The sequence below is a fragment of the Lepidochelys kempii genome, chromosome 11, assembly GCF_965140265.1.
Source record: "Lepidochelys kempii isolate rLepKem1 chromosome 11, rLepKem1.hap2, whole genome shotgun sequence".
Lineage (NCBI taxonomy): Eukaryota > Metazoa > Chordata > Testudines > Cheloniidae > Lepidochelys > Lepidochelys kempii.
Genome location: NC_133266.1, coordinates 56,831,134 through 56,858,254, shown reverse-complemented (window position 1 = coordinate 56,858,254; position 27,121 = coordinate 56,831,134). Strand labels below are relative to the sequence as shown.

Below are 27,121 nucleotides of genomic sequence, written 5' to 3'. Positions count from 1 at the left end.
CCCCCAGCCCCATGTTTCCCATCAGAATTCCCTCCTGAAATTTTGTCATTCACATAGCCATTTTCTTTTCAAAATTTCAGATTGAATTACTTTACTAGGGATTGTGAAGCGTGGAAATTCTTTTTATTAGGTATATTACATGTTTCTTGCATCCTACATTTCCAACAATTGATGTTGGAGATCATCCGGTACTTCTATTTAACAAGTATAGACCGTTTACTTCATGCTTGGCATCATGTGGTAGAACACATGATGCCTGCACCTTGGCAAGCTATATTTTAATAATGTAGGTAGCATCATCTGCTCAGCAGTTCATTTTTTTGGAGTAAAACTGTACCTTTGTGAGCAGGGGGATAAAGTATAGAGTAAATGTAGCTAGTTCTATTTCGATACAATATAGAAATTTGTAGCTATAAAATGTAAGTCTTGCAACAGGCAATTTAAAATAAACAATAAATTTATCTTTCTGAAAATTTTGTTTTGACAGGATGATGATGACTACTCCACTACAAGTTTGCTTGGTCAGAAGAAGCCAGGGTACCATGCTCCAGTGGCATTACTTAATGACATACCACAGTCAACTGAACAGGTGAATTTTCTTAAATTTATAAGTACAGAGGAAAGTCATTCTAGGTTTTTTGTGTAAGTGTTTTTGGTTTTTAGTAAAACATTTTACAATGTATTATCTTAAAGTGGCTCCTGTAGCTTTTATGTTCCATATTTTTAAGACTTTAAAAGCCATTTGGAAAAATACATTAGTTCTTAGACTATGAAACTGACAGTTTTATGAACGACAGCTCTGGCACAACGTTGGTGAAAAGGCTGATTACTAAAAACAGGGTCAAGTGCTTGAAAATCACCTTTATAAGGAGGAGAAAAAACTAGAGTTAAGTGAAAGAGCAGTTCATTTAAAGCATGGTAATGTGGTTTAGTCAGATGTGGTTTCTGTCTGCTGGACAGAAATTTACTGGTAGCAATCATTTCTTCCAGTTGTAAAGGGTAATTTCCCCACAGTTTAGTGTTCCTATGTTTTATGATTTGAGACTGTAAAATAAATCCTAACCTATGTGACAATACTGGAAACCCACATGGGTTTACCTTTCTACCACTCATCAGATATCTTTCATCCTGCTATTTTATACAGTGGGCTAACAGTCAAATATTCTTTACTTTAAGTATGATCCCTTTGCTGAACATCGTCCACAGAAGATTGCAGATCGAGAAGATGAATACAAAAAGCACAGGCGGATGATGATCATTTCTCCTGAGCGCCTTGATCCTTTTGCAGATGGTAATTGGTTTCACTTTTTTATAGGTCTTATCAAGTTTGTTGTCTTAAATTGTCTTTAGCCCTTTGATTTCTTTTGGCATGCTTATGAACTTAGTTTTGTTTTAAACATCCCCTTTTTTATATAGATTTTATAGATTTGGTTGAAATCACAGATGTCATATTTTTCATCTTTATAACACAAGTTTTCTTTCCAGGTAGAAGGACAAGAAAATAATGAGCCATTGCCATAGAAACACAAAGGGTTAAAGGTTTCTCTTTTAATTTTGTTTTGGGTTGTGTACTGTACTTTGAACAACTTATGTATTTTGTGCTCAAAATAAATGTACTTTGAGTACATGGAAAGTTTTCATTCCAAATCGTAGTTTTACAGGATTATTGCTTTTGAAATGCTAATTCTCAAAATAGAGCACATAATTCTTACCATCTTATGTTAATGCAGGTAGTATAGCTGAGTGAAACAAAAAGCATATAAAGAGACTTTGATACTTTTAATAGTGCAAGTCTGTTCTGCTAATTTTAGTATGCAAGTCAGCACAAGGGGCATAATGGCCTGATGGAAGCTTTCCTCAGGTGAGTGAGTTTCACAAGTGAAAATAAGGCGCCTGTTTGCTTAAAATTTGAATCTGTTGCAGGTTTACAAATTAGAATTTCAGCCTGCATGAATTAATAGGGATATTAATTATTTTACTTGCTTAATTGTAATAATTGATATAAACATGTTTTGTCAGAATTCACAGGCCCATACTAACTGTCCTTAATTTCTTTCCTACAGCAGTACTGCTATATGCCAGTCCTGTCTGCATTCTTAAGGGTGCAGTTCAACACATCCTGTGTAAATTATGGTGAAAAAGTATTCCAAAGGAAAGTCCTATCAAAGCTAGTGTCAGAATGACACTGCCAATTGGGCAATGATCTTCAGTATAGAAAATGTTTTAAGAATTTTATTTTTCCTAAATTGTAATGCTATACTGCTTGTATAGCAAATCTGCACATTATTTTAGAATAGTGTGTCCATGATAAGTCTCATTTTTATATACTTGGGCTTCCGTAAAGTATTTAAAAGTTAAAATAAAAACTCAAGATACACAGAATAAAACATGGTATACAAAAATCTTTTTGCCTGTGAGTATCATCGTGGTGGTAAATGTACTGTATATTACAATCAACTCCCAATTGTAATTGTACCTTCGGAAGAAAAGAGGGTCAAATAGTATAATTTCATTTTTTTATAATATAAAAAATGAAGCCCTTCTACAATATGACACCTCAAAATAAAGAACTAGAGGGGTTTTTTTGTCCAAATTTGTCAAATGTATAAACTGGTATTTATGCTAAAACATTTTGAATCATTATCTAGGTATACAGTAGTTATTCATAGTCAGATAACAAGTAGGATTTAACAGCTTACACAAGGTAATGTTTTGAATATAAATATCTTTCCAAAGTGTTACTAATGGTAAAGAGATAATTTTCTAGGCTTCTATTCTGCTGCTTGAAGTCAGAACTGCTGATGGACACAAAGGCACGAAAGTGTACGTATTCCGGATTAGCAACCCAGGAACCCATCACTTCTGAAGACTCTTAACTGTGTTATCATTTTATCATTTTTATCTGCTTTAAAATATTTGTTTTAAACTGCAGTAGTTATGTTTGTGTTCAAACAGGTTAAATTGATCAACAAACTGAATAAACGTAAGATACGTGTAATTTTTAAAAAAATTCAATCAAAAAAGTAAAATTAAGTGATTATGGAATAATATAATATTAGAGCAGGACAATGAAAAAAGTAGATTTTTTGATTATCCTGTACTTATTGTATTCCTGTCCTGTTGCTGTTCTCTTCTGCAGGAGGGAAGACACCTGATCCTAAAATGAATGCCAGAACATATATGGATGTTATGCGTGAACAGCATTTAACAAAAGAAGAGGTCTGTTATCTTTTTGATCTGAGCTTAATGCTTTATTTGTTTTGTCTTGGATTTCTAAAGGAACTTGGGCCTTAGACTCCTTTGAAATCCAGTCTTCATGGGTAAATGGTTATTACTTGTTTAAATATCATTTGTTTGAAAGCTTATCTACTTGGGTTCAAAATAACAGCTAAGATAACCATGGAGGAGGAAAATCTTTTTGTTGTTGTTCCTTTAATACACACAAAGTAAATTACTTCCTGTTCAGTCAGCTTTGTTATTCCTCCTGTATAGTCACCTTCCGATGTTGATCTTTCATCCAGCAGAGGCGGGAGAGAGATTTTTAAAAAGTGATTGTAAAACCCCAAAACAATTGCCAGAAGATTCTGATGACAGGGATCATATCTGAATGTGTATTTAGTTCATTTAAAAAAAATAACTAGAGAATTCAAGTTGATTGGGTTTCTTTAAATTTGGCCTAAAATTTAAATTTGTTTTTAAAAGAAAAATAAAGTCTTTTAAAAGACTTTGAAATGGTTCTCCAAGTTGTATTTTAATAGATTCCAAATAGGTTTTTAAAGAAATTTCTGTGCTGCAGTATTAGAAACGCACATGTTGGGGTGGCTTCTGAGACCTTATCCGTTCAGTAGCCTCCAATACTCCAAACTCGTCTCTGAGGTTTCTTTATTGGCATGCAGTCAAACTACACTTGAGCTGATCAGGCTCAAGCATAGGGGGTGGGTACCAGGCATACCACACCCCCAGATTTAGAGCAAACCTTTTCCTTTAAATACGCTTACACAAGACATTGTGTTTATTACTATATATTGCATCATACATTTTGGGATTAGCTTGGTTACCTTGTAGGCACCAGTCTCTGTAAAGCATGCTCTGTCCATTTTATATTTACTGATTTTTCCTTGGTGCTGGGTTTGTTTCTACTTTCAAAGTACACAGCCATCTGAAAAAGAAAAGAGCCTACTGTGGATCCTCTTTGGAGCCATTGTAGTACTTTAAGTAGTATGTTTTTTCTTTCATAATTTAACTTGCACTTTTTATTTGCTATAACATTTTTAGCGGTATTAATTTAATTATATATTAGTGTACATTGAGTATACTAACTTCATATTTATATGAAATGGAACTATTTTGTGTTCACAGAGTGTTCATGTACCCCTATACAAGTCACTGGTCACTCAGAGCCATCTTAAGGTTCATTGTTCATATGCCCATTCTTGGAGAGGAATTGTCATTTTATTTTATTATTATTTATTTTGCTTCTGCAGTTTTTTAGTGGTTGCTTTACTACTGAAAAAGGAATCAAGGATCTTTTCTCATCATCCTGGTTCTGGCCACCCTTTTAGTCCCTGTTTTTATTTGCTAATTTATATTTAACATTTATAACCTACTTTAAAAAAAAGAAAAAGTTAAACTTTGTGAAAGCATTGAGACACCCGAAGGGTTAAATAACAAAGTTAAGACTGTCAGGAGACATTGGCTGCTGCTCAGTGTCTGCGACAGCTTTGCGACTTTGAATGCAAGATTTAGCTGGATTTTTAGTGGAATCTTTTAAAAGCCAATTCATTTTTAGATATATTTTACATTTTCTTTTTAAATAGGAGTTTTCTTCAGTTCTGTGGTCCCTTACTGTGTTGCAAACAGTTTTGAGAGACCAAATAAATATTTGAAACTTGCTTGCCAGCTGAGCCTTTGGACCTTCTTTCCTAAAATGGTTGTACTCTCCTGAAGTTTTCCTTTTGTAAATTGCATGTTATGCGCAGATGACACATTTAAATTGATTACATTTCTGAACTGCAATTTTTATTTTTGAATTTAAGCTTTGAATAAGTTCTTCACAGGGAGAGAACTTTTTTGGCCTGAGCTCTGATAACTGCTGTACCCTAGCAACGTTTTGTTTTTACTAGGGCTGTCAAGTGATTAAAAAAAGTAATCTTGATTAATCATGCGATTAAAAAAATTAATTGCTATTAATCGTGCTGTTGAACAATAATATAATGCCATTTATTTAAATATTTTTGGATGTTTTCTACATTTTCAAATATCGTGATATCAGTTACAACATAGAATACAAAGTGTACAGTGTTCAGTTTATATTTTTGATTACAAATATTTGCACTGTAAAAAACAATAAATAGTATTTTTCAATTCCCCCATTACAAGTACTGTAGTGCAATCTCTTTATCATGAAAGTTGAATTTTCAAATGTAGATTTATGTTAAAAAAACAAACAAACAAACAAAACCTTCCTTCAAAAACAAAATAATGTAAAACTTTAGAGCCTACAAGTCCACTCAGTCCTACTTCTTGTTCAGCCAATCGTTCAGACAAACAAGTTTGGTTTTCATTTGCTGGAGATAATGCTGCCCACTTCTTGTTTACAATGTCATCTGGAAGTGAGAAAAGGTATTCACATGGCACTGTTGTAGCCATTGTCGTAAGATATTTACTTGCCAAATGCCCTAAAGCAGGGGTCCCCAATGCGGTGCCCATGGGCACCATGGCACCCATCAGGGCAGTTTTGTGCTCCTGCAGGACACCCCGCCACCGAAATGCCGCCGAGAAGCCTTGCCGTTTCCCGGCCGCATTTTGGCTGCAGCGGGGTGTCCAGCACCTGCCACAGTCTTCTGGGAATAGCAGTATGTTATTCCTACAAAAAAGGTTGGGGACCACTGCCCTAAAGACTCATCTGTCCCTTCATGCTTCAACCACCATTCTAGAGGACATACGTCCATGCTGATGATGGGTTCTGCTCGATAACAATACAAAGCAGTGTGGACCAATGCATGTTCGTTTTCATCATGTGAGTCAGATGCCACCAACAGAAGGTTGATTTTCTTTTTTGGTGGTTCGGGTTCTGTAATTTACGCATCTGAGTGTTGCTCTTTTACAACTTCTGAAAGCACGTTCCATGTCTTGTCCCTCTCAGATTTTGAAAGACACTTCAGATTCTTAAACCTTGGGTGCTGTAGCTATCTTTAGAAATCTCACATTGGTACCTTTTTTGTGTTTGTCAAATCTGCAATGAAAATGTTCTTAAAACAAATAACGTGCTGGGTCATCATCCGAGACTGCTATAACATGAAATATGTGTCAGAATGTGGGTAAAACCAAGTAGGAGATGTACAGTTCTCTCCCAAAGTGTTCAGTCACAAATTTAATTAACGCAGTATTTTTTTAATGAACATAATCAGCATGGAAGCATGTCCTCTGGAATGGTGGCAAAAGCATGAAGGGGCATATGAATGTTTAGTATATCTGGCATGTAAATACTTTCCAAAGCTGGCTACGGTAGTGCCATGCGAATGCCTGTTCTCACTTTCAGGTGACGTAAATAAGAAGCAGGCAGTATTATGTCCCGTAAATGTAAACAAACTTGTTTGAGCGATTGGCTGAACAAGAAGTAGGACTGAGTAGATTTGTAGGCTCTAAAGTTTTACATTATTTTGTTTTTGAGTGCAGTTATGTAAGAAAAAATCTACATTTGTAAGTTGCACTTTCACGATAAAGAGACTGCACTACAGTACTTATGAGGCGAATTAAAAAATACTATTTCTTTTATCATTTTGAGAATGCAAATATTCATAATCAAAAGTAATATAAATGAGCACTGTACACTTTGTATTCTGTACTGTAAATGAAATCAATATATTTTAAAAAGTAAAAAAAATCCAAAAATATTTAATAAATTTCACTTGGTATTCTATTGTTCAACAGTGTGATTAAAACTGCAATTAGTTTTTTATCACAATTAATTTTTTTGAGTTAATTGCGTGAGTTAACTGCAATTAATCCACGGCCCTAGTTTTTAGTGCTGTTTTCACTCCCTTATTTTCCTTGTGTGTCAGCTATCTGGGGCTTTAATAAGCTGATTGTTGCACTTAATTTTTTCTTTCTCTGACAGGCAGTCAATTTTACTAGATTTTTTTTTAACAATCTGTTGTTTGAGCTAATTAATGCCCCTTGCATTGCTCTTATTTATTTTTCTACACAATAAAACCCAGATCGCATCCCCACTAGCATATTCAGAAGTAATCAAGCCATATCAAAATCCCTATTTCCTTTTTAGTGGTTTTGACCAAATCATCCATAATCCAGTTATTGAAATCAGATTGTCACTTTGCTTGCAGCAGCCAGCACAATTATTTACAGACTCTGTTCGTTGGAAGGGCCCATTTCCTTCAGAATAGCTGTGAAATCTTCTTGGGGGAAAATTGCATATAGTGGTGGTAGTTGTCACCACCTGACCTCCCATTTGCATCATTCATTTGATTACTAAGGGTTTTACTGGGTGTGATTGTACGAGTTATACTGCCATAACTGGGTTTCATTATCAAACCATGCATTCTCTTCTTTAATCCTTCGGCATCCTCTTTAACACTTTCACTGTAACATTTCACAAACCCAACTGTTTAATTCCCTCTGAACTCTTCAGTGTTCATTTGTGCAAAAGCTCCTTTTAACTCCTCATTCTCTTTGCTTAAATCACTTACTCATCTCCCAAAGGGACACATTTCTCAGACGAATTCTTTTGGTGGCTCTAAACTTATCTTTTGTGGTTTTTTGCTCTTACTTCTTAACTTAGTATACTTTGCCTGCAAAAGCTGTACTCACTAAATACAGTCTTAGACAGACAGCTGCTTTTTACTTTAGATTCATGCAAATAGGTAACTGGCATTGTGTTCTCCTTGACCTGTCAGGAATCTTTTCTATTTAATTTGTTTCCTTCTCCACAACTTTTATTTACTCTTTATGCTTTATACATTCATCCCTGAAGGTGACACATTTTGTTTGTAAAGTTTTAGCCATCAGAAACAATCCTTGAGAAACTGCTGTCTTGATTTGGGCTTTCTTTGTTTTAGGGGGAAAGAAATAGGTATTTATTTTTTCCATGGTTGCCAGAGTGTCTTATTTTTTTGAAAATTTCAGTGGCATTCAACAGACCTCTGGTATGCTTTGCCAAGCATTCATTTTTTATGTACTTCTTTTTTCCCTGCTCTCTGGAGTTCTTTTCACCTGATCCCGCTGTCCCCTTAATACTTCTCTGGAGAGTCCCTGTGGTCTGCCCTTAGATTTAACCTACTTCTCCAATGTGGTGTGAAGTTCTTCATATTAAACCCTTAATTCCTTCCAATGCCATTTTCCTTAATGCTAGGTTGCGACCCTCACACTAATGGGTGTATATGTTACCTGCTCCAGACAAACGGATCCGAGTTGCTGCACCAGTAAGTAGTGGTAGCCTCTGAGACCTTATCTGCTCAGGAGTATGTTGGGGTGGCTTCTGAGACATTATCCACTCAGCCTCGGAGACCTTATCCACTTGATTCCCAAGAACTCAGTTTGACTCAGAACTTATCACTGAGTTTTCTTTATTGTATACAATCAAACTACACTTGAGTTGAACACGCAGAAGCATAGGGCCTGGGTATAGTGCATACCACATATCTGAAATTACAGAGCAAAACTCTTCCTTTGTATATATTTATACATTATATTGCATTTACTATACATTGCATTACACGTTTTGAGATTGGCTTGGTTACTTTGTAGGAACCAGTTCCTGTACAGCACGCTCTGTCCATGCACTGTTCATGTATGACTTACTTTTACTTCGTCTTACGTTCCCAACTTACCTTAGCTATTGTTATCTTGTCCATTGTAAATGTTGTGTGGGTGTATCTTAAGTGGTACAGCCATTCTGTTTCCAGCCTACTGATCCATTTACCTCACTAATCCCGTCTCTCAAGAGATGAAGTCTCACTTACGTCAAACCAGGCCTACAACATTTTGCAGTACTAAGAACTCTGATGTGAAACCGACATTGATTTTTGGTCAAAGATGAGAAAAACGTAAAAAGTACAAATGTTTAAAAGTTGATATTTAAAACTTTCTTTTTTAATAACCAAAATAATGGTGCAAATTCCGTGTGTATGTACACACACACGTGTCCCTTGGCGTCAATGGAATTATGCTGATTTACCCCACTTGAGGATCTGGCCCATGTTTTTTATGTTGTCATCTTAATATTTATGTACATACTGATAAGTTAAAATAAAGAGTTCCATATGAATTATATATCCAACTTGTCTAAAGCAATCTTCTTAACAATTAAGATCAGACATAATGCTAACTCAAATCTAAATTATTAGCTTCAAATATTGCATGCTGTGATATAATTCATTTAAAAATATTTTTAAAATAATACTTTTCTAAGCACTTGGGTAAAGAAGTTGTTCGGTTGAGGCAAACGTGTAGTAAACTTCTTAAATGTACACTGTCTTACTGATCACATATTGAAAAGTATTCTGTAATTAATCACTTTTAAAATAAAATGTGATTTAACTTTCCATTTGTAATACATCTACAACCTTTTAGAGAGACAGTGGTAAGACACGTTTGGCATAAAATAGTGGTTTTGTAAAAATCTAATACCAATATAGGTGTTTCTCTGAAACCTTTAAAAACAATCCAGTGAAAACTTTTTAAAAAATAAATATTCAGCTGCAGAATGCTGAACCCAAACATTGCAGTGTTATGCTAGTGTAGGGGAACTTGAAATTAAAATTGACCCAGAAATTGATTATAAACAGTGTCAAAATTTCATCGTCTAAGCTGAGAAAAATGCAAAAGGAAACAGCATGAGAGTAAATTTGACTGTCTGTTTTAGTAACCTACAATATTACCCTAAAGAAACTTGTTTTGAGAATTATTTTTAACATAAGAGTGCCCTTCTAAGGAATAAATTCTCTATTTTTTTAACAGAGGGAAATTAGGCAACAACTAGCAGAAAAAGCTAAAGCTGGGGAACTTAAAGTCGTCAATGGCACCTCCTCCCAGCCACCTTCAAAACGCAAACGGCGTTGGGATCAAACAGCTGACCAGACTCCTGGTACTACTCCTAAAAAACTATCCAGTTGGGATCAAGCAGAGGTAATTATCCCTTTATTGGTTCACCTCTGTGTTGTAAAAGCTGTCAATGTTTCCAGCAAGTCTTTGGAGTTCTACAGAAGCTCTTGGCTTCTATAGATGTCGCACAGACTGCACTTTTATTATACTAAATAGAAATTAAGTACTTACCTTTTACTGTACAAAATAAAATCAAAGGTAGCTGAGGAGTTTTAACAGCTTGTGCTTTTGTCTTGGTTAGACCCCTGGACATACTCCTTCTTTGAGGTGGGATGAAACTCCTGGCCGTGCAAAGGGTAGTGAGACTCCTGGAGCAACCCCAGGCTCAAAAATATGGGATCCTACTCCCAGTCATACACCAGCAGGAGCTGCAACCCCTGGACGGGATACACCTGGTCATGCAACTCCAGGCCATGGAGGTGCAACTTCCAGTGCACGTAAAAATCGATGGGATGAGACCCCCAAAACAGAAAGAGGTATTTCTGAAATTACTAGAATTGATAGAAAGGTCTGGATGGGTAATGGGATAAGAACTTTTAACTTCAGGCTGTCAGTATGAAAGCAGGTCAGGCCAGAAGTAGGGAAAAAAGTTATTGCTCTTTGATATCCAGTGGCTGATGTCTTTTTCAGTTGGGGTGCTAGTAGGCAGAGTTCTGTCACAAAAAATTCACCCCTCATGGTTTTAGTAAAGGAAACTAAGGCGATGCAGTATGCGCACTGCATCAGCATGGCTGTGGTGCCATAGCTATGCCACTGTAACCTTATAGTGTGAATGCAGAAGGGGTTTTGGTGTCGCTGTAAGAACTCAGTCTCATGGAGCGACAGCAGCTAGGCTGACAGAAGCATTTTTCTGTCAACTTAGCTGCATTTACATGGGGGAAGCAGGTCAGCATAGCTACAGTGGTATGGATATTTCATACCACTAAGTGCCACAACTGTGTTGACCTGTGTTTAAATGTACACCAGAGCTTAAGAGTCTTTTTAGTAGTGATACTGCACTATCCGCTGCAGCTGAGGCTTTTGAAGCATGCTGACAGGACAGAGAAGCTCACATTATATTGTCTTTTATGGATATATAGAAAATGTTGCTTATAATGTCAATTGGGCATGTTTCATAAGATTTATGCATTTATACCCCTGTTTGCTTTGACAAATTTTATTCACCTATTAGACTATAAAAAAAATCTTTGTCATATGTTAAAATATTTTTACAAAGCAAGTATTGGAGTGTTTAATATATAAAATATTCAAGTTCTTTCAAATATGTTGCAATGATATCTAGTACTGATTGCTCAGATGAAACCAAAGAATATAAAAAAAGACAGACTCTTTTCCTCCCTAAGATTAAATTATTGTGTACATTCATTATATTGGTGGTAGCCTTTAATATTAAGGATGAGGGAAGTTTTTGGTTACCTGTTTGGTATCTTTGTTTATCTGATCTACCAGTGGTGGAGCTTGGTGTTTCTGTTAGTATGTTGTTATGGGCAAGGAGGTGAAAGAGTGGAATGGAATAGTGTAAGGGAGATCAGATCTTGATATTGTAGTAATGCTTCCCTTTTAGAATGTTTTGTTTGTTTTTTCTGACTTTCAGAAACTTTAGGATTTTGCTTGTAAGATCTGACTTGCAGCCATCATAATCTGAAAAAATTGGGCTTTTATTTTTATAGATACACCGGGACATGGCAGTGGATGGGCTGAGACTCCTCGTACAGATCGAGGTGGTGATTCAGTTGGTGAAACCCCAACTCCTGGAGCAAGTAAAAGAAAGTCACGTTGGGATGAAACACCTGCTAGCCAAATGGGTGGTAGTACTCCCGTTTTGACACCTGGCAAAACACCAATTGGTACACCAGCCATGAACATGGCAACCCCTACACCAGGTAAGATTAATCCATTAACTAAGACTTCTGTTTTCTATCACTTCATATTAAAATGTAAAAATAATGTAGATTTATGTAGGCATCCCTATTCTGCTTTTTGACTTTGGAAGCCCAACTTTGTATTCTGAATGTCTGTAGCAATTGAATTCTGGCAGGGAACACAACAATGTAACCTCAAAGTCTGCTGTGAATGTTTGTTGAATTGATAGGCAAGAATTGCTAGACTTTCCTGAAAGTTCTAACTCAAGAGATTGGAATTCTGAGGCCAGTTCTGTACTCAAGTGCTGAATATGTCTTAATTCCAGGCAATATTAAAGAAAGTACCCTTGCAGATAAAAATTAAAATACTTTCTTTTCCATAAATGTAGGTCATATAATGAGCATGACTCCTGAACAGCTACAGGCATGGCGCTGGGAAAGAGAAATAGATGAGAGAAACCGGCCACTATCTGATGAAGAACTGGATGCCATGTTCCCAGAGGGATATAAGGTAGTTGATCTGAGTATATCAAAGCAGTCTGTCGCTATATATGCTGTAACATACTGGTAATACATTTTCCACTCAGAATATGGATTTTAACAATAAAATAAATGTTATGATTTGAATGTTTCACACTAAATACAGATGAATTCATGCTAACTTTTGTTAATTTAGTTACTGGTATTTTATAAATATCCATTAGAAGGGGAAAACTTAAGAGTTAAATTAAAAGGAGGGCAGTTTTTCTTCTGCTTCACCTTAGGGAGCTCATGCTGATTTCAGAAGGAGTTCCGTATGTGGAATGGCTACAGAACTAGAGCCCATGGCGTGGTAAAACAGATCAGACAGAGATTGAAAACTGTCAGTAAGACAGTATTAACATGCTACATTTAAAAAAAAACCCCACTTCTTTTAATATTCATATCAATCACTTCATAAAGAGACATTTAAAGGCTAAAATTTCATCTCTCATGAGAACTTTACAGTAGTACTTACGATTGTTAGGACTCCTCTTGACATCATTCCTGTACTTTCAAGTCCAACAGCATGTACGCAGTTCCAAAGAATTTGTAAGATCACAGTTACTTAATTTACAACAATACAAAGGTAGACTCAAAAACATATACTGGAAGACTGTCACAAATCAGTAGAATAAACAGTTAACATGACAGATACATGTATCAGTCATTCCCTGTTCTGAGGCTGTTGTGACTGTCAGGTAATGTTATTTTTAACATTCTGCTTTGCAGTCTGAAAATACTTTTTAGATTTTAGTGTTCAGATGTCTGCCTTATTTCAGTGCATTATTTTTATCTTTATTTCGCTTCAGGTTCTTCCCCCTCCAGCTGGTTATGTGCCTATTCGTACTCCAGCTCGCAAACTTACAGCAACTCCCACACCATTGGGTGGTATGACTGGATTCCACATGCAAACAGAAGATCGGACCATGAAGAGTGTTAATGACCAACCATCTGGAAATCTTCCATTCCTAAAACCAGATGATATTCAATACTTTGATAAACTACTGGTAAATGAGATTTTATTGATACTGATTTAATGTCTCCTTATATGGGGCTGGAGATGGTAGAAAAACTGTGCATTAATTAATATATTTGGAATTATTTATAGGTTGATGTTGATGAATCAACACTTAGTCCAGAAGAACAGAAAGAAAGAAAAATAATGAAATTGCTCTTGAAAATAAAGAATGGTACACCTCCAATGAGAAAAGTAAGATATTCTTCTGATGTGGACATACCACTCTCCTTTTCAAATACCGTAATTTCCTTCCCATTTATTTTAGGATCCAGTTTCAGCTTTTTTCCCTAGAACTGCCCATGGGCTTTCTCCAAGCTGCTTCTAAAGGACTTTTATTTGTCTGTTGTTTTTTCCTTCTTCTCATCTAACTTTTGTTTTCTCTCTGTATTGTTTTTCCCTTATTTATGCCTCTTAGTTTTTCCCCCTCTCTAAATTATATATTGGTCACAACTGTATTAAATAATTCAGTAAATATTTCTATTTTATAATAATTACATCTATAAAGCATATTGTGACACATTTATATGAAGGATGTTATATTTTATTGTATCTTAAGATCATTGTTCCAAATGCATTTCTGGCAACAGCATGCATAAATAATTTGAAATCAGTAGAAATGCACTTGATTATGGCTTGATTTTGCTCATTACATAGAAATGTTGTGTTATTTTGGTTTCATTCTGTGTGGTTTAATTCAGAGGGGTTTCTTTTTTAGGCTGCTTTGCGCCAGATTACTGATAAAGCTCGTGAATTTGGAGCAGGTCCGCTGTTTAATCAGATTCTACCTCTGCTGATGTCACCAACACTTGAAGATCAAGAACGTCACTTGCTTGTCAAAGTTATTGACAGAATCTTGTACAAACTGGATGATTTGGTCCGACCATATGTACACAAGGTCTGTTTCACTGAAATTTACTTAAATATGTAATATTGGTTTTATGAATGCAGTCTGTACTCTTTACGGAGTGCTTTATAATAGTTACTTTTCTGTGGCTCATATTTACAGATGTTTATGCATCTGTGCATTTGAATCTTCATTTTTTAAAAAAAAATTTACATTATTGGTAGGAGTGCACAGTTAGAGATACTGTCCTTTTTATAAGTACAGAATGTAATACTAAAATGCTTTTATATAGTCATTTACCAGATTTCGTTTGCAGAACATCTTTTGTAAGTTGTATGAATAACACATCAAAATATAAAACTTAAAAGCAAGGCAGTCTGGAAGAGTTAATTGTACATGAGTGTGCTGGAAATAAAAGATTGTGGTAGCTGGTCCGTGCAATATCGCTGGTATTGGCATCCTGTCTTAGAGGAGAAAGGTAGTCTAGAAAATCAATCAATGTTGAATGAGGGGGTAAAGGATTATTAAGGGAGATGGTGATCTTTTGAATTTAATGAGCGTGGGAGCCATGGAATCACCATGTTAACCAGCCTTTTCTTAGGGCCAGAACTACTGAAGTGGACAATAATACTTGAGTTGAGAGAGATTCATTAATATAATTTGAAGTGTTAATTTGTTCATTTGTTACCCTTTTCAGATTCTTGTGGTCATTGAACCACTACTGATTGATGAAGACTACTATGCGAGAGTGGAAGGCAGAGAAATTATATCAAACTTGGCTAAGGTAGTAACACTGCAGCATCCTTCCTTTTTGTACTGAATGTGATAGTGTTATAGCTAAAATGTAACTGTAACTATGTGACCTGGAGTATTCTGCTTTTTAGTATTGAAAATGTAATGGTTATGTGATAAGAAACTTACAAACCCAGCAAAGTATATATGTTTTATTTTTTTGTCTTTCAGGCTGCTGGTTTGGCTACAATGATCTCCACCATGCGACCTGATATTGATAACATGGATGAATATGTCCGAAATACAACAGCTCGAGCCTTTGCTGTTGTCGCCTCTGCTTTAGGCATTCCTTCTCTGTTGCCCTTCTTGAAAGCTGTATGTAAGAGCAAAAAATCCTGGCAAGCTAGGCACACTGGCATCAAGATTGTACAGCAAATTGCTATTCTTATGGGCTGTGCTATCTTGCCTCATCTCAGAAGTTTGGTTGAAATCATTGAACATGGTATGTTCTGTTTTTTGTTAAATGTTTTCTCTAGTTTGTACTCAAATTCTTGAATGTCAGTTCTAGACTTTGTAATCTAATAGAGACTACATCAGAGTATTCGTCTTTCCTTTTTATAGTTTTTTTCAAAGATTTTGGTCTATAGCCTGGTTTAAATAACTGTAATAAACCTTTATATGTGAGTTGTTATAGCTATAAAGCACAGAAGACAATAACTTGAAAATAACTAGTACTTCTAATTTCTTTTGGACTATTAATCCTTTAGTTCTTATGTAGTATAGTTCTTGCTCTTTGGACCATGTTTTGACTAGTAGATGACAACAATACTGTTTGACTGTGTATAACTGCATATTGTCCTGCGTTCTCCATCTCTCAACAAGTCTTGTATAATTTAAGGTATTCTCTATATTAGTGGTTAAATTACGGAGAACGCTTGGGTTTCAATGAGCATCGTGCGAGCCAATTCTAATTGAGGAAGTTTTCTTTATTGATACAATAACATCCCCATGTATCAAGTTCACACTACCGCACTTAGGATGATTTGTATTGTAATTGCTTACTTGTTTTAGTGAAACATCTGCTGGTCAATTTTAATCGCTGTATTATGGAGCTCTTGGGACTTCATTGTTGAGAAGATCTAGAATTCTAGGGAGTGAAATGTTTTAAAATCCACAATAGAGGCACTTCATAGGTTGTAAATAATCCACATACTTTTTCTGAAACATTTTAAAAAATCAGCTTCTGAAGTGTTAGAGCACAGCCTGATGTAGTTGGGTGGTTTTGTTTCAATTCTGGTTTTTTTCCAGGTATTATAAAATAACATGAGGTTTTTCATCTGGATTTCCCCTGCCCGTGACTTCTCTACAATGATTCCTTTTTGTTAAATAGCTGCCATGGAAGCAGCACTTGAGTACTTTTCCTGAAGAGGCCTGAATCTGGAGACATTTGAAGCTGAAACTCCTCATTGTTTTTGATTTTTAGACATTTAGAGCAAACAGTTCTCTGTGTAAACAAGACTTTTTTAATTCCAAAATAGATATTGAAGGTTTGTGCCAGGAAATGCTGAGCACAAGATGGAAGGGAAAAGTGGGGGGCATGCTTTTACACTTTAACAAAAGAAGGATTTTATTTTCTCTTTCCTGTCCTCTGGCACACATTCCCCCACTTTTCCACAGTAATTCAAGCTCTGTGTAATGGTGTAAGAAGCACTTACTGAATATGACTTGTTTTCCAGGTTTGGTGGATGAGCAGCAGAAAGTGCGTACTATCAGTGCTTTGGCTATTGCTGCTTTGGCTGAGGCAGCTACTCCTTATGGTATTGAATCATTTGACTCCGTTCTAAAGCCCTTATGGAAGGGTATACGTCAGCACAGAGGAAAGGTATGTCTCTACAATCTGTTTCTTTGCATCTCTTTATTTTGAATGTAAACTGCTGTATATATTTTAATACCCATAACAAATATATTATGTATTATAATAGGGTCTGGCTGCCTTTTTGAAAGCTATTGGGTATCTTATCCCTCTTATGGATGCTGAGTATGCCAACTACTATACCAGAGAAGTAATGCTAATCCTTATCAGAGAGTTCCAGTCTCCTGATGAAGAAATGAAAAAAATTGTGTTAAAGGTATGTCAAAATCACTTAAACACTGTCAGTGTAATGTTTAAAGTAAACTTGATATTACTTGTGATTTGGATCAATAAAAGAATCTGTCATTTAATAAGCATTCTTCTAAAAAAAAAAATGGTCTACAGCATTAAAACTGTTGCACTTTTATTCCCTGTTAGGTGGTAAAGCAGTGTTGTGGTACAGATGGCGTTGAAGCAAACTACATTAAAACAGAGATTCTGCCGCCATTTTTCAAACACTTTTGGCAGCACAGAATGGCACTGGACAGAAGAAATTACAGACAGGTATAGTTTAGTTTGGAAAAGATTTTAAACTGCTTTGAATTAAATTTATCAAACGGTATATATAAAGATGTTTGTGGTGGTGAATTTATTTTTGACTTTTTCAATGTATCTTGAGACGGCATTCACTTTGGGCAGAGACACATTGTGAGATGTGGATAGATGGTTAAAAGGATCAGCATTCTTAAATGGTATACAAAACATTTTGCTTCTAGTTTACCTGTTTGAATACCAGTCTCAGTTGGTAGTACAAAAGTAAGTACCATCTGATGGCTCATTTGTGCTATGTAAAATGACTGGTTGGTTTCCGTTTCTAGCGGATAGGTGTCCCCACCGCAAAAGTGTTACCACTGTTAGCTCAAACACCCACGTTGACAGTCTCAGAGAAGACTTAAATGCTTCACTTTCCATGCACTCTAGAATTGGTCCTTCCAGTTGAGAGATACTAACATGGCAGTGTGTTTTAAATCATTTTCAGTCCATCCTAACAGGAAACAAACTCTGGAAATTCACACTACCACTGCGAATGACAAAAGTGCTCAAACTCACATTTAAAAAAAATAGTGTTTAATTATCTGGGTAATACATCCACCTCACATTAGTTTAAAAACAAAATGTTTTGTAATTTTTAATTATCTATGCAAGGAAAACTCTCCCACTCCCTGACTTGAAGGCAAAGAACAACCAAGTGGATTAGTCCATTTGCAATAATTTTTCTCAGGATATAGACAAGAATCTGAGATTCTGGAATTTTTTCTGCTTACCCACAACCTTGAAAATGGCTTTCTGCAACTTGGTTGTTGCCTCAGGAGGTTTATTCTGTTCTTGAGAGTAAATTATACCAGCATGATGCCCTTTCTTTTCTTGTACCAGGCAAAGGATTTCCCAGATCATCTTAGAGGTTTTAGGAAGTCTTTGTAAACTCTCTCTCTCTGATTATTTTGCCCAAAGCTATATTTTCATGTTTCAGCTGGTTGATACAACAGTGGAGCTGGCAAACAAAGTTGGAGCAGCAGAAATTATTTCCAGGATTGTGGATGATCTGAAAGATGAGGCTGAGCAGTACAGAAAAATGGTTATGGAAACAATTGAGAAAATAATGGGGAACCTGGGTGCAGCAGACATTGACCATAAACTAGAAGAACAACTTATTGACGGTATCCTGTATGCCTTCCAGGAACAGACCACAGAGGTATTGTTAGAAGATGCTCTTAGCAGTTAAAATATTTAATTTAATCTGTTTACACTGTTCTGGAAAAAATAGTATTTACACTTGAAATCCAAACAAGAATTGCATGGGTTTTTTAATTGGAACAAAGAGCACTGAAATTTGTAAGGCAGTTTTGGAATATTAAAGTGGCAAATATTATAAAGGTTGTAGGTACGAAAGTTGTTCAATAGTAAATGGACAGTTGATATAAGAGAGACAAGGTGGGTGAGGTTATACCTTTTATTGGAACAACTTCTGTTGGTGAGAGAGACAAGCTTTTGAGCTTACACAGAGCTGCTCTTTGAAAGTTTGTCTGTCTCTCCAACAGAAGTTGGCCCAATAAAAGATACTAGCTCCCCCACCTTGTGTCTCTAATATCCTTGGACCAATGTGGCTACAACAATACTGCATGCAATTAGTGATGTAGTTGATCTTGCTTTTCTAACTCTTTTTGTTGTTGTTGTTGTTGTTGTTCAGGACTCTGTGATGTTGAATGGCTTTGGCACAGTGGTTAATGCTCTTGGCAAACGAGTTAAACCGTACTTGCCCCAGATCTGTGGTACAGTTTTATGGCGTTTGAACAACAAATCAGCCAAAGTTAGGCAGCAGGCTGCTGACCTGATCTCACGTACTGCAGTTGTTATGAAGACTTGTCAAGAGGTATTCATTTCTCCCATTCCTCCTTTCCACAGAAAGTCATTTTTAAATGAAAGAAAAGTGAGAGAATTTTTGTTAACTTTTACATCTTGTTACTTGGTTCTAGGAAAAACTGATGGGACACTTGGGTGTTGTCCTGTATGAGTATCTGGGTGAGGAATACCCTGAAGTATTAGGCAGTATACTTGGAGCACTTAAAGCCATTGTGAATGTTATAGGTATGTGGGGTTTTTGTATCAGAAGCAAGTGGGGAGAGGGGTGGGTTTAAGAGAATGAGACTTAATAAGGTGTCATTCTGTTGAACAGGTATGCACAAGATGACGCCACCAATCAAGGACCTGCTGCCAAGACTCACACCTATCTTGAAAAACAGACATGAGAAAGTACAGGAGAATTGTATCGACCTAGTTGGTCGTATTGCTGACAGGTGAGTTGTTGTGGTATACTTCTGAAACGCCATGACATGTTAATTGCTTACATAACAGGTCACAACATTTACCCATTTTTAATGTTTGATAATTTAGTTACCAGGTTTGGGATCTGGATTTTATAAATCTTTGGGGCTATTGGAGTTCCTTAAGCTTTATTACAGGGGTGGCCAACCTGAGCCTGAGAAGGAGCCAGAATTTACCAACCTACATTGCCAAAGAGCCACAGTAATAAGTCAGCAGCCCCCCATCTCTCTCTCTCACTCACACACACTCACACACACACACACCGCTCCCAGCACCTCCCGCCCATCAGTCCCTCCCCGCATCTCGTGATCAGCTGGTTCATGGCGTGTAGGGGGGCGGGGGAGAGGAGTGAGGGCATGGCAGGCTCAGGGGCAGGAAGGGGTGGAGTGGGAGCAGGGCCTGTGGCAGAGCCAGGGGTTGAGCAGTGAGCACCCCCCCGCACACTGGGAAAGTTGGCGCCTGTAGCTCCAGCCCCAGAGTCAGTGCCTATACGAGGAGCCGCGTATTAACTTCTGAAGAGCGCCTGTGGCTCCGGAGCCATAGGTTGGCCACCCCTGCTTTATTACAAAGATTGTTCATATTAACAGGTCTTCATGATTAATAAAATGAAATATGTAGGTACAAAGTATGACTGATCAGGTATATATTTGCAGTCTCATATACTATTTAAATTATATTATTTGCTACTGTTAGTCTTTAATTGGTTTGTCAGTTTACATATACTTGATGCAGACCATAGAATGAAGCTTAATTCCCTATGTGGTTGTGTACTCTTATAACAAAAATTCACATAGCCATCCATTAACTGTTAAAAAGAGAGAAGGTGAGCCTGTGTTCCTGTGTTAGTAGCATAGGTGTACATCCTGTAATCTGTTTTTTGCTTTAAAAAGGTGTGACTACTAAAATACCTGCATTCCCTTTCTTATCCAGGGGAGCAGAATATGTTTCTGCAAGGGAATGGATGAGGATCTGCTTTGAACTGCTGGAGTTGTTAAAAGCTCACAAGAAAGCTATCCGACGAGCCACAGTAAATACTTTTGGTTATATTGCAAAAGCTATTGGGTAAGTATGTTGTCTTGATACTGATCAGCATGTGTAGGCCCTTTCTTAGAACGGTGGTAATTGTGGGTTTTCTTGAAAAAAAAGAACAATGAATTTCTTTTGTTTTTAAAATTTTCAGCCAAATTGTTGTGTACAATAGGTTTTTTTGTACTTCATTTTATTCACTTTGTAGGAGGCAAACTACAATCCGTTACGCTTCAGTAACATATGCTGTTTTAATAGACATGGGGTTGGTCTACATTACAACGTTAGGTACATCATAGAATATCAGGGTTGGAAGGGACCCCAGAAGGTCATCTAGTCCAACCCCCTGCTCAAAGCAGGACCAGTTCCCAGTTAAATCATCCCAGCCAGGGCTTTGTCAAGCCTGACCTTAAAAACCTCTAAGGAAGGAGATTCTACCACCTCCCTAGGGAACGCATTCCAGTGTTTCACCACCCTCTTAGTGAAAAAGTTTTTCCTAATATCCAATCTAAACCTCCCCCACTGCAACTTGAGACCATTACTCCTCGTTCTGTCATCTGCTACCATTGAGAACAGTCTAGAGCCATCCTCTTTGGAACCCCCTTTCAGGTAGTTGAAAGCAGCTATCAAATCCCCCCTCATTCTTCTCTTCTGCAGGCTAAACAATCCCAACTCCCTCAGCCTCTCCTCATAACTCATGTGTTCCAGTCCCCTAATCATTTTTGTTGCCCTTCGCTGGACTCTCTCCAATTTATCCACATCCTTCTTGAAGTGTGGGGCCCAAAACTGGACACAGTACTCCAGATGAGGCCTCATCAATGTCGAATAGAGGGGGATGATCACGTCCCTCGATCTGCTCGCTATGCCCCTACTTATACATCCCAAAATGCCATTGGCCTTCTTGGCAACAAGGGCACACTGCTGACTCATATCCAGCTTCTCGTCCACTGTCACCCCTAGGTCCTTTTCCGCAGAACTGCTGCCTAGCCATTCGGTCCCTAGTCTGTAGCTGTGCATTGGGTTCTTCCGTCCTAAGTGCAGGACCCTGCACTTATCCTTATTGAACCTCATCAGATTTCTTTTGGCCCACATCGCTCAGGGCTGTGTAAAATTTCCTGCCCTATGTGATTAATTAGGCAATTTAAGCTCTAGTGTAGACACCGCTAGGTTGATGGTATAATTTTTCCATTAACCTAGCTACCACCTCTCCATCCCCTTGCATCGCTGTATTAAGCGTCTACACTACAGCGCTAAAGCTGTGCCACTGTAGGGTTTCTAGTGTAGATGTACCCTAGCTTCGTAGGGCAGACATGATCAAAGTACATTTTTATGTTCGTAGAAAGATAAAGTTAAGTTATAGCCATCTTTTTCCAATGCTTGTACTAGAATGGTTCTAATTTTATAGGTTTTTTATTTTTCTGATTGAAAAATTGGAGTAAATGGTACATTCAGGTGCTTCCTGGGTCCTTTCATACAACCTTGTTCTTGAGATTGTGGTTCCACAAATCTCTTCCGTTAGTGTTTTCTGTAATAAATAACTTCACCAAAGAAATAATTTTTGCTGTTAATTTGTATTACCAATTTATAGTCTTGTCAGAGTGTAGCGTGAAGCTTAATTCTGTATATTAGTCTACATGTTCTTAGCAAATGGTCAGACATCCAAATAAGCAATCTGTTCAAAAACAGATACAAGGTATCTAGAAGCCCTAAAATTGGGACCACATCATACAAGCACTGTATGAATATACACCCTAATCCAGCTAACACTTAGCATGTGTGTAATTTTCTGCAAGAGCATAAATGTTTGCAGGATCAGGGCTCTAGTAACAGAAAATTCTTACTCCAAAGAGTGTACTAGCTAATTTGAGGCAAGATAAACAACTGAGTTCCAAGTGGTGAAGGATGGATGAGGGTCATGTAAAGATCACACAGCTATTGCACAACTCGCTGCCTTCTGCTAGTTCCAAATCAACTGTCTGTCTCTGAGATACAATCTATTATTGACTGACTGGTTTCTGACATTAAAAGTAACTTAGTACATATTTAGATCTTTTCACTGACAAACTCCTGCATTTTGTCTCTTCCAGACCCCATGATGTGCTGGCTACACTGCTAAATAACCTGAAAGTACAGGAAAGACAGAACAGAGTATGTACTACAGTAGCAATTGCTATTGTAGCTGAAACATGCTCACCTTTCACAGTACTGCCTGCTCTGATGAATGAATACAGAGTTCCAGAACTGAATGTCCAGAATGGTGTATTAAAATCTCTTTCTTTTCTGTTTGAATACATTGGAGAGATGGGAAAAGATTACATTTATGCTGTTACACCACTACTTGAAGACGCTTTAATGGACAGGTCAGTAATTTATCACTTTAGGATACTTGTTGTCACATTCAAGTTCTTCTTGTTACATTAAACACGCTTCCCTCCCATACCTGGTTCCTCAGTAGCAGAAAAATGTACATGGAGATGATTGCTTCCTCAAAAACATTAATAGAATAACATATATATTTTAGCTTGATGTAATTCAAGCCAACTTTCTCTGTGTTCCAAACAACTATACAATCCTTTTTTAGTAATACCATTGAAGACTAAAAGTTTGCAAAATGAGATAATTACAGAATGACTCAGGATTTACCATATTAGGACAACTTTTAATTAGTTATTTTTCTAGACTACTGAGCAGTGTTAAATGATAGTAATTTCTCCTATGAAACTGTTAGATGATTTTTTATTAGCTGATTTGAAGTGTAATTTCTCTGCCCCATGCTGTTTGCAAGGAAGAATAGAAGAGTATCATCAACTTTTTAGCATTCTTTGTGTCAGAAAAGCATTATTATTAGGGCCCTACCAAATTCACAGTCCTTTTTGGTCAAGTTCACGACCACAGGATTTTAAAAACGGTAAATTTCATGATTTCAGATTTAAATGGCTGAAATGTCAAGGTGCTGTAATTATCGGAGTCCTGACCCAAAAAGGAGTTGGGGGGGGGGGGGGTCCACAAGGTTATTGTAAAGAGGTTGCAGTACTTTTACTTTGGCACTGCTGGTGGTGGCGGTGCTGTCTTCAGAGCTGGGCTCCCGGCCAGCAGCCGCCGCTCTCCAGCTGCCCAGCTCTATGGCAGCATAGAAGTAAGGGTGGCAATACCGCAACCCCCCTAAAATAAATTTGTCTCACACACACACACACACACACACACACACACCCCAAACTCCCTTGGGTCAACACCCCCAATTTTTGAAACACTGGTCTCCCCCATGAAATCTGTATAGTATAGGGTAAACGCACACAAAAGACCAAATGTTATGGGGGTGGCACCAGATTTCACAGTCCGTGACATGTTTTTCATGGCCATGAATTTGGTAGGGCCCTAATTATTATGATTTCCAACAGAAAGTTTTGTTTGCAAGTGAACTTGTTAAATAAACAGGTTATGTTTTCTTTGCAGAGACCTTGTACACAGACAAACAGCCAGTGCTGTGGTGCAGCATATGTCTCTTGGAGTATATGGATTTGGCTGTGAGGATTCTCTGAATCACTTGTTAAATTATGTGTGGCCCAATGTGTTTGAGACATCTCCTCACGTCATTCAGGCAGTTATGGGAGCACTGGAGGGCCTAAGAGTTGCCATTGGACCGTGTAGAATGCTGCAGTATTGTTTACAGGTATGCTTACCTACGTTGGGGCGGCAGGGAAAGTAATTTGTCAAACCTTGATACTCAACAAGGAGGAGACTTCTGGAAAGGAGAAATCCCAAAAGTGTGTTAAGGATGATAATGGATATCAGCTTTGGTGTTTGCAGTGTAATGTTGCCATACGCCACAGAGGTGGGAGAGTAATAGTATATTACTTTGTGATTCAAACTGTATTTGAAATATTGTATTAAGTTCTGCACACTTTGTTTACATATTTCTGGTCACAATATTTAGGGAGTTTAGAGAAGTGAAACGAAAGTAATCATGGGGCTGCAGAAAAACGTGTGGGGAATGAAAGATGAGGCTGATGAAGGGAAAAATAAGTTTAGTTTGACTAACTTGTGAGGGTATAACCATCTGCAGATCCTTGAAGGTAAATACGAAGGGCTGAGAGGAACAGTGGGGGTGTGTAAGAGAAAATAGTGAATGAAATTAAATTGAATTTAGGTTAAATCTCAGGAAACAAACTGATAGTGATTAGTGTTAGCGCGTAGTCTGTTCATCCCTCAAGACAATTAAAACCAGATAGCTCAAAGCACTGGAAAACTATACTGTAAGATAGGAAATATTCTCTCAGCATTGGGTTTGAATGTTGTTTATTAGTGAACATTTATGTTATGGTAGCACCCAAAAGCCCCATTGCTATACTGTCACAGACAATAGATACTCCTTGTCCTGTGGGATTTGCAGTCTAAAAGACAAAACAGATGAAAGGCAGGGGATGAGGATATAACATATAGGGAACTGAATACAGCAAGGAACTGACTCTGCTTCTTTAGTTGCATGTCTGGTGTTTTGTTTTGCTCTTTAAGATGGTAGGGTGAGGAGTTAGTAGGAATAAGGGAGTAGGGAAAAGGAAAGAAAGCGAAAGGGGACATCTCTGCCTAGTCTGTTTTATATTCTTAATTTGTATTTTCCTCACTTAAACTACTAAGCAATAGATTAGTATTTCCCTAGAGCCTTAAAATTCTACCTGTTCTGCAGTGAGGGGGATAATAATAAAAACTTAACTCTTGTATAGCACCTCCATGCGTTCATCTCTGTGCTGTACAAAGGAGAAACTGAGTAGCATTATCCCCACTTCACACTTGAGGAAACTGAGGCACAGAGAGGTGATGTGACTTCCTCTGGGACACCGCAAGTTAGCACAGCCAGGAACAGAACTTGGGTCTCCTGCCGATGTCCCGTTCAGTGCTAGCACTTCATCTGTTCTTCATTGTGAATTCCACTGTATGAGTTTCTGGTTGTTTTGCTTGGGCTCTTCACCTTTCTAAAAAGAGCAAAACAACCAGAAACTCATACAGTGGAATTCACCCTGAAGAACAGATGAGACTTAAAGGGTGCAGAACTCCTAAAATTGAATATTTCCTTTGTATATGAAGTAATGACAAATCATTGTTTTATCTTCATTAGAAAGTTAAACAAGAATAGCAGTAACAGGAGAGAGTTCACTGTGTTTTCTCAGCTCAGACTTTTAGTTGGCATTTATTTTAATAACTAAACTCGATTTAAAATAATTGCTTAAGTTTTTTGTTTTATTTTTACTATTATGCATAGCCCAAATACCAAGTCTGTAATGTACAAGGCTTGTTTATTTTATATTTTGTTTTATTTTCCTAGGGTTTGTTTCACCCTGCCAGGAAAGTCAGAGATGTGTATTGGAAGATTTATAATTCAATCTATATTGGCTCACAGGATGCCCTGATAGCACATTATCCAAGAATCTACAATGATGAAAAGAACACCTACATTCGTTATGAACTTGATTACATCTTATAATCTTATTGTTCAGTCATTTGTGTTTAATGCACAGCTGTTCCACACTTAAACTTGCTTCGAATTTGGTGATGTAAAATTTTAAAACGTTGCAGATCAGTCTAGAGCTGGTCAGAGGAGGAGCTAGAAATCCATTAGCATGATTTTTAAATAATCTGTCCTATTTTTATGTTAAACAGTTAAAGCCAGTAGTGACCAAGAACACAGTGTGATTACACAATGTACTGGAGGGATTTCATTTTGGATTCATCTTTATGAAGATTTAGATTTCATTCCTTGTGTTTAAAGGGGATGTTTATTTGAGAAATAAACATTTGTGTATAAAATACTAATTTGTGTGTGTGTTTTTGGACAGAGAGGCTTGTGAAGCGAATCTCTTTGATAGATTGTTAAGCATTTGTTTATGTAAAAAAGGTGGCGTAAATTTTAACCCTCATTTTGTTATCCCCTAGTTTTGAATAAATAAGAAAAATGTACAAACTGTAGTTGATGTGTGTCTTTTATAATGGGATAATGAAACTGTACTGTAGCTGGTTGCCATAGTTTTCACATTCTATTTGCATGGAAACCATGGCTTTTAGTTACTGCTTGCTGTCAGATTGCTTCACTCAAAATTTCATGGCTGTGAAGATTAAATGTGCTGTCATTGTAATAAAAAAAATGAAGATTTTTCTAGATGGTCTAAGTAAAAATGCGTTGTCAGTTGAATGTGAACGTGAATCTGTTTCATAGCCTTTTAATCGGTGTACCTGCCCAGGATGAAAGTGACCATTATAGTGCTTAG

The 27,121-nt window shown here is 37.1% G+C and overlaps 1 protein-coding gene across 7 annotated transcripts in view; it reads left to right on the top strand.

The window, feature by feature from the left end:
• SF3B1 (splicing factor 3b subunit 1) overlaps positions 1 to 26,817 on the top strand; it is a 40,116-nt gene extending 13,299 nt beyond the window's left edge. Inside the window, exons 3-25 of one of the 7 annotated variants that reach the window (XM_073306288.1) lie at positions 488 to 589; positions 1,177 to 1,291; positions 3,140 to 3,219; positions 9,979 to 10,146; positions 10,364 to 10,598; positions 11,793 to 12,005; positions 12,374 to 12,495; positions 13,316 to 13,513; positions 13,615 to 13,716; positions 14,240 to 14,419; positions 15,066 to 15,152; positions 15,332 to 15,602; positions 16,837 to 16,982; positions 17,083 to 17,229; positions 17,391 to 17,516; positions 18,484 to 18,705; positions 19,201 to 19,383; positions 19,487 to 19,598; positions 19,687 to 19,807; positions 20,766 to 20,897; positions 22,949 to 23,221; positions 24,315 to 24,531; positions 26,182 to 26,817. In XM_073306288.1, coding sequence (XP_073162389.1) covers positions 488 to 589; positions 1,177 to 1,291; positions 3,140 to 3,219; positions 9,979 to 10,146; positions 10,364 to 10,598; positions 11,793 to 12,005; positions 12,374 to 12,495; positions 13,316 to 13,513; positions 13,615 to 13,716; positions 14,240 to 14,419; positions 15,066 to 15,152; positions 15,332 to 15,602; positions 16,837 to 16,982; positions 17,083 to 17,229; positions 17,391 to 17,516; positions 18,484 to 18,705; positions 19,201 to 19,383; positions 19,487 to 19,598; positions 19,687 to 19,807; positions 20,766 to 20,897; positions 22,949 to 23,221; positions 24,315 to 24,531; positions 26,182 to 26,340 — 3,711 coding nt within the window. In that variant the 3' untranslated portion in view covers positions 26,341 to 26,817. The other 6 variants (XM_073306289.1, XM_073306290.1, XM_073306291.1 and 3 more) reach the window with 6 other exon arrangements.
• The last annotated feature ends 304 nt before the right edge of the window (positions 26,818 to 27,121 follow it).